The 10,000-nt window shown below is 47.9% G+C and overlaps 2 protein-coding genes across 5 annotated transcripts in view; one reads left to right on the top strand and one right to left on the bottom strand.

Moving 5' to 3' along the window:
* Nucleotides 1-434: 434 nt before the first annotated feature.
* afmid (arylformamidase) lies at nucleotides 435-6,549 on the bottom strand. Of its 4 annotated transcripts, none has more exons than XM_084462404.1 (11): nucleotides 6,430-6,549; nucleotides 5,660-5,750; nucleotides 5,327-5,431; nucleotides 4,892-4,940; nucleotides 4,576-4,661; nucleotides 4,259-4,331; nucleotides 3,782-3,879; nucleotides 3,505-3,583; nucleotides 3,169-3,304; nucleotides 2,270-2,374; nucleotides 435-2,179 (listed from the first exon to the last, which is right to left on the bottom strand). In XM_084462404.1, exons 1-11 carry the CDS (start codon nucleotides 6,457-6,459, stop codon nucleotides 2,150-2,152), a joined length of 882 nt encoding a protein of 293 aa, XP_084318530.1. In that variant the 5' UTR covers nucleotides 6,460-6,549; the 3' UTR covers nucleotides 435-2,149. The 4 variants fall into 4 exon arrangements, 3 of the variants coding, with proteins under 3 accessions (XP_084318530.1, XP_084318529.1, XP_084318531.1); XR_014631218.1 differs by having other exon boundaries at nucleotides 2,143-2,179; nucleotides 3,106-3,304; XM_084462403.1 differs by having other exon boundaries at nucleotides 435-2,374.
* Nucleotides 6,550-8,093: 1,544 nt separating this feature from the next.
* Nucleotides 8,094-10,000, top strand: part of tk1 (thymidine kinase 1, soluble) — a gene marked incomplete at its 3' end in the record, with an annotated part of 3,356 nt that continues 1,449 nt past the window's right edge. The window contains exons 1-6 of the mRNA XM_084462407.1: nucleotides 8,094-8,205; nucleotides 8,411-8,442; nucleotides 8,818-8,931; nucleotides 9,276-9,369; nucleotides 9,510-9,599; nucleotides 9,973-9,998. Of these exons, the coding sequence (XP_084318533.1) occupies nucleotides 8,140-8,205; nucleotides 8,411-8,442; nucleotides 8,818-8,931; nucleotides 9,276-9,369; nucleotides 9,510-9,599; nucleotides 9,973-9,998 (422 nt within the window). The 5' untranslated portion in view covers nucleotides 8,094-8,139. The remainder of the gene's footprint in view (nucleotides 8,206-8,410; nucleotides 8,443-8,817; nucleotides 8,932-9,275; nucleotides 9,370-9,509; nucleotides 9,600-9,972; nucleotides 9,999-10,000) is intronic.

The raw sequence follows: 10,000 nt of genomic DNA, 5'->3' as shown, positions 1-10,000 counted from the left end.
GCAGTCCGCGGTGTTGAGAGACGAGGGGACCTTTGACCCCGACCTTCTCCGGTAACACGTTAAATCCAGAGACGCCGGTAGCGGGTGAGAAATTAGAGATCCTCCTCCGCTTGGAAAGTCACAGTCCGAACTAGTTCTCACTGGTTCTTCTTCTTCTCGGGACAGTCTAATGTGAGCGCGGTATTCTCTGTTTCACTGGGTGTCGATGGGACCGCATCTAGAAGCAAGAATAAAGTCTCTCTTGTTTAACCGAACAATGAGGCTGTTATTTATTGTAACCCACACAGAAGGGGTTATCAAAAGACCCACGTCATGTACCACCCCGCTTTGCAATGGCATGATCTCAAAATGTACAGCAGCTCTTCAATAAGCAATCCAGTTGTATAGATATGCAGACTCGTTTTATTGTTTTCTTCATAATTCCTCACGTCAGTTATAATAAGTAAACCCATGTCATGTCAACAATAACGTACATAGCCATTTACTAGACATGTTTAACATTATAGACCCAAGAAACATTTTGCAAATCAAATCAAATCATTGCAAATCGAATTTAGTTTAGTCAGACTTCTAGTCAAATCAAAATCAAACCGACAATAAATTAAATAATAGTTAAACAGTTGGAGGCTACTTGATTTAAAAATATATTTCTGTGGTAATATTCTGTCTGGGATAATGTGCAAAAACACAGGAGCCCTATATTCATCAAATACATCCATCAGTGATGTTACTTTTTTGTAATTATATTTTTTGTCATTGCGTATCTCACCTACCTAGCAATCAAATTGCTACATTCATACTGATAGTGACTTGTGTCAAATTAACCTTGACAAGAGCGTCATTCCTGGACTTTTTGGGACTTTAAAGGTGTTATAAACAGTTCATAACCGGTTTACAACAACTGTGGTTAAGGCGTTACTAGGGTTACTAGGGTTAAGGAGCGTACCATGTAGGCTAGGGTTAAGGCGCGTACCATGTAGGCTAGGGTTAAGGGGCGTACCATGTAGGCTAGGGTTAAGGCGCGTACCATGTAGGCTAGGGTTAAGGGGCGTACCATGTAGGCTAGGGTTAAGGAGCGTACCATGTAGGCTAGGGTTAAGGGGCGTACCATGTAGGCTAGGGTTAAGGGGCGTACCATGTAGGCTAGGGTTAAGGCGCGTACCATGAAGGCTAGGGTTAAGGGGCGTACCATGTAGGCTAGGGTTAAGGGGCGTACCATGTAGACTAGGGTTAAGGACGTACCATGTAGGCTAGGGTTAAGAAGCGTACCATGTAGGCTAGGGTTAAGGACGTACCATGTAGGCTAGGGTTAAGGCGCGTACCATGTAGGCTAGGGTTAAGGAGCGTACCATGTAGGCTAGGGTTAAGGAACGTACCATGTAGGCTAGGGTTAAGGAGCGTACCATGTAGGCTAGGGTTAAGGAACGTACCATGTAGGCCAGGGTTAAGGAACGTACCATGTAGGCTAGGGTTAAGGAGCGTACCATGTAAAGGTCCTTACTGCAATGGTGCGGGTTCGAATCTCTGTCTACATACTCTCCTATATTATAAAGCAGAAATGCCGTCCAAAAATATCTTCAAGAACACACGTCAGTGGAGATTCTACTTTGAAATGATTTTTTGTTCTGCTCCTTGTCTTAATCTGTCTAGGAAACCAGCCCTGGAAATAGCCTACATAATGAATGGACACTAATGAACAAAAGATCTATCATTATTGGCCGCTAGCGCCCCCTGAATGTGACTGGGAGAATGACGCCCATGAGCAGCGCCGTGTGTTTAGCGCGAGTGGATATGTGTGTGAGTGGACATGTGTGTGAGTGGACGTGTGTGTGTGAGTGGACGTGTGTGTGAGTGGACGTGTGTGTGAGTGGGAACGTGTGTGTGTGAGTGGACGTGTGTGTGTGACGGGACGTGTGTGTGTGAGTGGACGTGTGTGTGTGTGATTGGACGTGTGTGTGTGAGTGGACGTGTGTGTGTGAGTGGACGTGTGTGTGTGAGTGGACATGTGTGTGTGAGTGGACGTGTGTGTGTGTGACTGGACGTGTGTGTGTGAGTGGACGTGTGTGTGTGAGTGGACGTGTGTGTGTGAGTGGACGTGTGTGTGTGTGTGGACGTGTGTAAGCGTCATCATTGCTTCTCCTCCTCTTCCTCAGCTCTTCCCCATCATCTTCAACAGGAGCTGCAGAGAGAGGACACACACACACACACACAGGCACAGTCACAAGATGAGCAGATACGTGTGTGTGTGTGTGTGTGTGTGTGTGTGTACCTGTGTGAGGTGGTAGTCTCCGTCTACCAGCTGTTCGATGATGTTGAAGTGGTCGGTGTCGGGGACGTCCTCCAACGTCACCTTCAGACCCAATGACCCCAACGCCTGAGAGAGGAGGAGGAGGAGGAGGAGGAGGAGGAGGAGGAGGAGGAGAGAGGAGGAGGAGAGAGAGAGAGAGAGAGGAGGAGGAGGAGGAGGGAGCGAGAGAGAGGGAAGGAAAGAGAGAGAGGGAAGGAGGGAGAGAGAGGGAAGGAGGGACAGAGGGAAGGAGAGAGAGAGAGGGAAGGAGAGAGAGAGAGGGAAGGAGGGAGAGAGGGAAGGAGGGAGAGAGAGGGAAGGAGAGAGAGAGAGGGAAGGAAAGAGAGAGAGGGAAAGAGAGAGAGAGGGAAGGAGAGAGAAAGAAGGAAGGAGAGAGAGAGGGAAGGAGGGACAGAGGGAAGGAGGGAGAGAGGGAAGGAGAGAGAGAGAGGGAAGGAGGGACAGAGGGAAGGAGGGAGAGAGGGAAGGAGAGAGAGAGAGGGAAAGAGAGACAGAGGGAAGGAGAGAGAGAGAGGGAAGGAGGGACAGAGGGAAGGAGGGAGAGAGGGAAGGAGAGAGAGAGAGGGAAAGAGAGACAGAGGGAAGGAGAGAGAGAGAGGGAAGGAGGGAGAGAGGGAAGGAGAGAGAGAGAGGGAAGGAGAGAGAGAGGAAAAGAGGGACAGAGGGAAGGCGAGAGAGCTGAAATGAATGATTTGTGCAGCTTGTGTTTTTAAAGTGAATCATATTTGCTGCTCCCTCAAAAACATTCCCAAAATAAAATGGGCGTGGCCGCGTGATGTAAATCAAGTCAAACCTACTGAAAAACGTCTGACCGAGGGGTTCTACGTGCTAAAGGTTCTGTGTGTTCCGCCGGGCCAGACCTCGTAGTAGTCCTCCGACTGCTTCCGGAACTCCGGCGAGTCATTCTGCGCCATGGCAACCACGATGTCACAGTCGGACGAGGAGGCTTTGAGCTGAGGGAGCAGCTGACAGGGGCTGTTCCTAACGGCAACCTCCCTGACACAGAGAAGGGGGGGGGGGGGGGGCAGTTACTGGCTGGTACTGACTCTCTCTCTCTCTCTCTCTCTCACACACACACACACACACAACTCTCTATCTCACACATACACACACTCTGTCTCTCACACAGATCAGCAGAAAGCAGCCCACTGATTGGCTGCGTGGCGCAGTAGCAGGGCCGAGTCAGGCGTACGTACTCTGTCATCCTCAGTGGCTCGTTGACGTACGTGGACAGGATGGGCAGGAGGTCGTATATACCACTGACCAGGAAGGCGCCTGGGAGAGAGAGAGAGAGAGAGGGGGATGAAGAGAGAGAGAAAGAGAGGGGGATGGAGAGAAAGATACTATGCCCCATACACCATTTCAGTTTCAGAATGCTTTCTTTCTGCTAGCGTAGTTGACCACCACAATACATGCGACATCGTCGATCTCATAACAGCCCTCCTCTTCTTCCTCTCACCTTTGACCCCTCACCTTTGATCTGGGGCGTGACGTTGTACTGGGACCAATCGGTGGACAGGACCATGGCCGCCAGGTGAGCACCGGCAGAGTGACCGCACAGGTACAGACCACTGGACACACACACACACACACACACACACACACACACTCATATTAGACAGATTAAAGAAACTGAAAGGCTTATCACACAGATTCATGTATGTCTTAAATATGGTTTGAATGTTAGCATGTCAAGTATGTTAGCATATCAAGTATGTTAGCATATCAAGTATATTGGCATCTTCAGTATGTTAGCATATCAAGTTTGTTAGCATATCAAGTATGTTGGCATCTTCAGTATGTTAGCATATCAAATATGTTAGCATATCAAGTATATAGGCATCTTAAGTATGTTAGCATATCAAGTATGTTAGCATCATCAAGGACGTGAGCATAGCTTCCATACAGATGAACGGACAGGCCGACTGACGAGGCGGGCGGGGCGCGTACCTGATGTGAGAGTACTGCTGAATGACTGACGCCACGCTCCTCCGCACCTGGGACACCATCAGATCCATGTTCCCTACCGGGAGAAACGCCAGGGGAGGAGGAGAGGAGGAGAGAGAGAACAGGAGGAGGGATGGAGGGAGAGAACGAGTGAGAAGGGTGGATCGATGCATCGCTCCGCTCTCTGTCTCTCTCTGTCTCTCTGTCTCTCTCTCTCCCTCCCTCTCCCTCCATCTCTCTCTGTCTCTCTCTCTCTCTCTCTCCCTCTCTCTCTCTCTCTCCTCGGTCACACTGTTGCGACATCACAGTCCGCGCCGTACCTTTGGGGGCGATGTCGTAACCCACGGCGACCACCACCGCGCCCTTGCCGAGCAGCGGGACGGCCATGAACCCCGACTCCTCCTTGCTGTCGACGACGTCCCGCAGAACGGCAGAGAGGGAAACACGAAGGAACAGAACAGCGGGTTTAAGGCGGGGGTCGGACGGACGGCCATCATCAGTTGTCCTTGCTCAGAGATCAAAACAACCAGACGGTCATCGGATCTGCACACACACACACACACACCACACACACACACACACACACTCCCAGGCCCTTTCTGAAAAGCTACAGTGTTCATGGAGGAGGTGAGGTACCTGAAGAACTGCCAGTACCCTCCATGGATATAAATGACAAGGGGCACATCTGGAGAGAGAGGGAGAGAGAGGGGGGGGTAGAGAGAAGGGGGAGATAGAGAGAGAGAGGGAGGGGGAGAGAGAGAGAGGGAGAGAGAGAGAGAGAGAGAGGGAGAGAGAGAGAGAGAGAGAGGGAGAAAGAGAGAGAGGGAGAGAGTTGGGGGGGTAGAGAGAAGGGGGAGATAGAGAGAGAGAGGGAGGGGATAGAGAGAGAGAGGGAGGTAGAGAGAGAGGAGGACAGGGGAGGGGGGTTGAATCAAAGGGGGGGTGGGGTGGGTGGCATGTAAAAGGGTTATGGGACCCCAGGCTAACATGTTACTGTGGAACAACAGTAGGGGACCATTTGCATCATCCTTCCACACACACACACACACACACACACACACACACACACACCTAGAGAGCAGGTGTTGGGTATGTAGACGTCCAGCTTCTCCCCATCTCCCTCTCCATATGGAACGTTAAGCAGGGTCTGACCCAGCGCACGGGCACGCTCAGTACCTACACACACACACACACACACACACACACACACACACACACACACACAATGAGCCACTGGTTCAAAGCTGGGTTTTAAACAGCTATCAATTTCAACACATTTGCAACGATACAGAGATAGAGGCTCGTTCCCAACAACGTTCAGTGATCTCCGTCCACTCGGCTCAAAAGTTAATCATTTAATTAAGTTAATCAATAGACGGCTGATCTTGCCGGTCGTGGACAGACCTGCTTTGAGCGCCGCGACGTGGGCTTTGGTCACGTGGTCCGCCGACATTCTGTGCGACCAGCGACTCGGGGAATACTGCCGCTCGAGCTCCTGTCAAACGGTAAATCGGTCGTCAGATCGTGCGGTCATAGACGCCGGTGTCCCGGTGGACCGGGAGGATCAAGGCATAGTCGTGTTATTAACGGGGGTAGTGGCGAACAGCGTCCTCTCCTGGCAGACTTCCTAACTGTCTTGACTGTCGCTTATTTCCCGTGGCTGCCCGTTGACTCCAATGTTAAAAGTTCATATAAAAAGACCACTTCAAGAAACAAAATAGTCAAAATAACAGTCTGAATACACTAAAGGAATTACAAACTCATCATTACTAAACCCTGATTGTTTTTCACTGCCGTTGTTTTCGCGTTTGGAAATACAGTAGGCTACATGGAAGTGAATGCAGCTGACGGCTAACTATGGATTCACGTCCATGTATTTACAATAGCCTGTTATTTTGACTATTTTGGTTCTTGAAGTGGTGTTTTTATAATGAACTTTTAACATTGGAGTCAGGCACTTCCACATTCTCCCACCTGATTACGTCAGACTCGACCAAGATGGCAGCCACGGGAAATAAGCGTGTTAGTCCAATGCATACATCCATGGTCCAATGTGGCCATACATGTTTTAGGTATTCAAGGGTGATCCAAGCATATTTTGCCTAAGGTAGGTTAGGTAGGCTATGTCAAAATGCCAAATTTCCACTGAGGGGACAAAAACACTCAAAACTTACATCTTTCTTCAAATCCTTCCAATGTGACATTCTCTATCTCTTACGTGGCTGATAATATCCAGATTAACCTCCTCCTAAATAACCCCCCAACGGAGAACTCACTCATAGATCTGTGAAACCTTTGGAATTATCGACATGTCCGAGTTCAACCAATCAGAGCTCCGTGCGTAGCCCCAGGCCCCGCCCCTGGGCCCCTCCTCGCGTGCAAAACCTGTCAATCATCACTGTGGACGCAAACAGGAGATAGGATGGTGGGGAAGATGGTGCCTATAGCCATGCGGGGTCTACGGGGAGGCATTATTATGGCATTCAACCTTCTGTTTGGGTGAAGGAGTTCAGGGGAGGTGCAGGAGGGAGGATGTGGTCAGGGATAGGTTGAGGTTTGGCCATACTGGGCTGAGGTCAGGGTTGTGTGAGGCCTGAGACTGTTCAGCATGTCCTGCTGTTCTGTGGAGGTCTGTTCTGCGCAGTAGGCTGTGAGCTTGGGCGAGGATGGGGTTTGCAGGGGTTGTTGGGCTCAGGAGAGGGTGTGAGGGACTGTAGTAGGACACTCTTTGACTTTCTTAGGGATAAGGGGCTGGGTCGTAGGATTTGATCCTTCTTCCTCATTTGTCTTTACTTTTTTTAGTATCCTGAAGTGTCGCCTGAGGTAGTACACTCCGGTAAGGTAGGGGGCGCTATGCGCCTTTAGTTGGTCCGCGACCCGCCATTCATTTAAAGAAGAAGAATAAAAGGATTTGTTCTATTAATACATCCATGATTTGTTCGTGCCAATCACAACCGTTTATATTTACAGATTGCGGCGGGTTTAATAAGATTACGATGATCTATGCCGGTTGGTAACGCTCCTTGGGAAATCGCAAAGCAACTGTGAGTTTCCAGACCCTTCGCATTTATGCGCATTGGGTCTGGAGAAGCCAGGCTAGGAAGTGCCTGAATGATACGAAAATATGAATTTAACTGTAGGCTGTGTTGTGTGAAGGCCTACGTTTTCAAACAATTAGGGCAAGATAACTTCTGCGCTATACAAATAAAGCTTTGATTGATTGATTGATTGATTGAACTTCTGAATAGCCTCCTATGTGTAATCCATGTTAAGGGCTATTGTAGGCTAAGATATTGTAAGGACAATCGATAACAACAAATCCAATATAGGCCTACCTGGTTATATATGGAGAAATAAACTTTATATTCTATTGTAGGCCTATAGGCTACACGTTGTCACTCATGTGAACGGAGCAAAAATGGTCAAACAAGTTTTAAGTGGGCAACAATGGAAGTATTTCATCCATTGAGAAGAGTTTCATTAAGTTTCCCCTTTACACGGTGAAGTCCAGTAGTCCAGTAAAATACCGTAGGCTATAACAAACTTTGAAAAGGTTTAAAAGAACAATGTATATCACTTATGGACCAGCTGTCTCCCGCCTAAACGGAACAATTGTTGATCCAGGAACGCGCCGGGGTTTTGGTGACGTACACACACATCTCCACGATCATTGGCTCTCCCGTGACGACTCGGGCTTTCCTATTGGTTGCCGCCGGTACCCGAATAGAACCGAATAGAACCGAATAGAACCGACCAACCGGTAGTGGAGAGACGCGGGACATTCGAGATTAGATTCACTAACTTCTCGTCACAGCTCGGGGGTTTGAAGAGGACAGAAGAAATATAGGAAATAGATAGATATATATCTAGATACCTAACAAAGAATGGACTGCTTGAACGTCCCGAGAATCCTGCCGAATTCCCCCCGGAAAGCACGAGGTCAAATCCAGGTGGGTTTAACCGTCTTTCTTTAGTTTCTTGACTCAAACCAGACAAAGACAAGGAGTTGCTGACATGGCAATAACGATATGCAACTTTACAGTTGGGTTATTCATGAATTGCATGAATGATACATACACATAGATAGGCTACATTGATGATTTAGACATTTAAACTTGACGTTATATATCAAACAATCTTCTGTCTTGTTTGCAGGTCATTTTCGGACCAATGTTTTCGGGAAAAAGGTGTGTATTTCATAACAATTATTAGCTATGTATTTAATTGAAGTGTTGCTAAGCTAACTTACAGTAAACCAGAAGTTATGACAACATTGTCGTGCATCCCGCCAAATATGATGGTGCAGAGAGGACTTGGCTAAGGTTAGCTATGATCAGAGTCCCTTTTCTGGTCATATCTGTCTAAAAGGATCAGTATTTGTCCTCATATCTGTCTAAAAGGATCAGTATTTGTCCTCATAGCTGTCTAAAAGGATCAGTATTTGTCCTCATAGCTGTCTAAAAGGATCAGTATTTGTCCTCATAGCTGTCTAAAAGGATCAGTATTTGTCCCCCACTTATGTGAAAAGTCCTGTTGACTGACATCCATTTTATATTCCCCAGTACCGAGTTGATGCGCAGGGTGCGGCGCTTCCAGATCGCCCAGTACAAGTGTCTGGTGATCAAATACGCCAAAGACACTCGCTACTCGGAAAAGGGCATGGCCACACACGACAAGTATGAATAAAGAGCCTATTATATCTGTTATCCAGTTTATAATGTTACTGTGACACGCTGCTAACTTAAATGTAGCTCCACTGTCCTCCTCTCCCCACCTTTTGTGTAAAAAACAAAATTCATACAGGCTACATTTTAAGCATTGCATTGTACATGGAACCCGTATCTTGCATATAATAAATAAAGATAATAAATGATAATATAAAGCGCCTATAGAGACCCAAGAACGCTTTATCAGTGCATCACTAATCAGATTGATGAAGCAGTTCCACTATTTCCCTATGATAGAAGTGCACTCAAATAGCCAAGGAGGGAGGATCACTAAATGTTTGTTTCTTCTCCAGAAACACCATGGAGGCCGTTCCAGCCAACTGTCTTAATGATGTGCGCTCTCTGGCGCTGGACGCCTGCGTCATCGGAATCGATGAGGGACAGTTTGTGAGTATGATGATGTCTGTACGCTCATACAGTAGCCTGCACATATGTCTATGGGGGGGGGGGGTGCAGTACCTAGCTATAGACACTATTCATTTTGTAGAATGTGTTTTGTGCTAATTGTCCTCTCCGCTGCCCCGTAGTTCCCGGACACAGTGGAGTTCTGTGAGGAGATGGCCAACATGGGCAAGACCGTCATCGTAGCAGCCCTGGACGGAACCTTCCAGAGAAAGGTGAGCGCTCGTGTGTGTGTGTGTGTGTGTGTGTGTGTGTGACGTGATGCGACTGACACCACTCCTGGCATAGTCTCCTTTAGTCCTAACTGATCACCTGTCTGTGTGTGTGTGTGTGCGTGTGTGTTGTTTTGTGTGTTGTTGTTGTGTGTATGTTTGTGTGTTTTGTTTTGTGTGTGTGTGTGTTGTTTTGTGTGTGTGTGTGTTGGGTGTGTTGTTGTGTGTGTGTGTTGGGTGTGTTGTTGTGTGTGTGTGTTGTTGTTTTGTGTAAACGTGCGTGTGTGTTGTTTTGTGTGTGTGTTGTTTTGTGTGTGTTGTTTTGTGTGTGTTGTTTTGTGTGTGTTGTTTTGTGTGTGTGTGTGTGTGCTCGCAGGCGTTCGGCAACATCCTGAACCTGGTGT

This window comes from Borostomias antarcticus (assembly GCF_949987555.1).
Source record: "Borostomias antarcticus genome assembly, contig: scaffold_261, whole genome shotgun sequence".
In the NCBI taxonomy this organism is placed as follows: domain Eukaryota; kingdom Metazoa; phylum Chordata; class Actinopteri; order Stomiiformes; family Stomiidae; genus Borostomias; species Borostomias antarcticus.
The sequence above is the reverse complement of the archived record's forward strand: the minus strand, read 5'-3'. Positions and strand labels throughout refer to the sequence as shown.

Coding starts and splice junctions, on each gene's coding strand:
- afmid (XM_084462403.1), bottom strand. CDS start 6,459: ATGTCACATTGGAAGGATTTGAAGAAAGAT. Junction 4,662..4,891: donor GGGTACTGGCAGTTCTTCAG/GTACCTCACCTC, acceptor CGTCGTCGACAG/CAAGGAGGAGTCGGGGTTCA. Junction 4,332..4,575: donor TTACGACATCGCCCCCAAAG/GTACGGCGCGGA, acceptor TTCTCCCGGTAG/GGAACATGGATCTGATGGTG.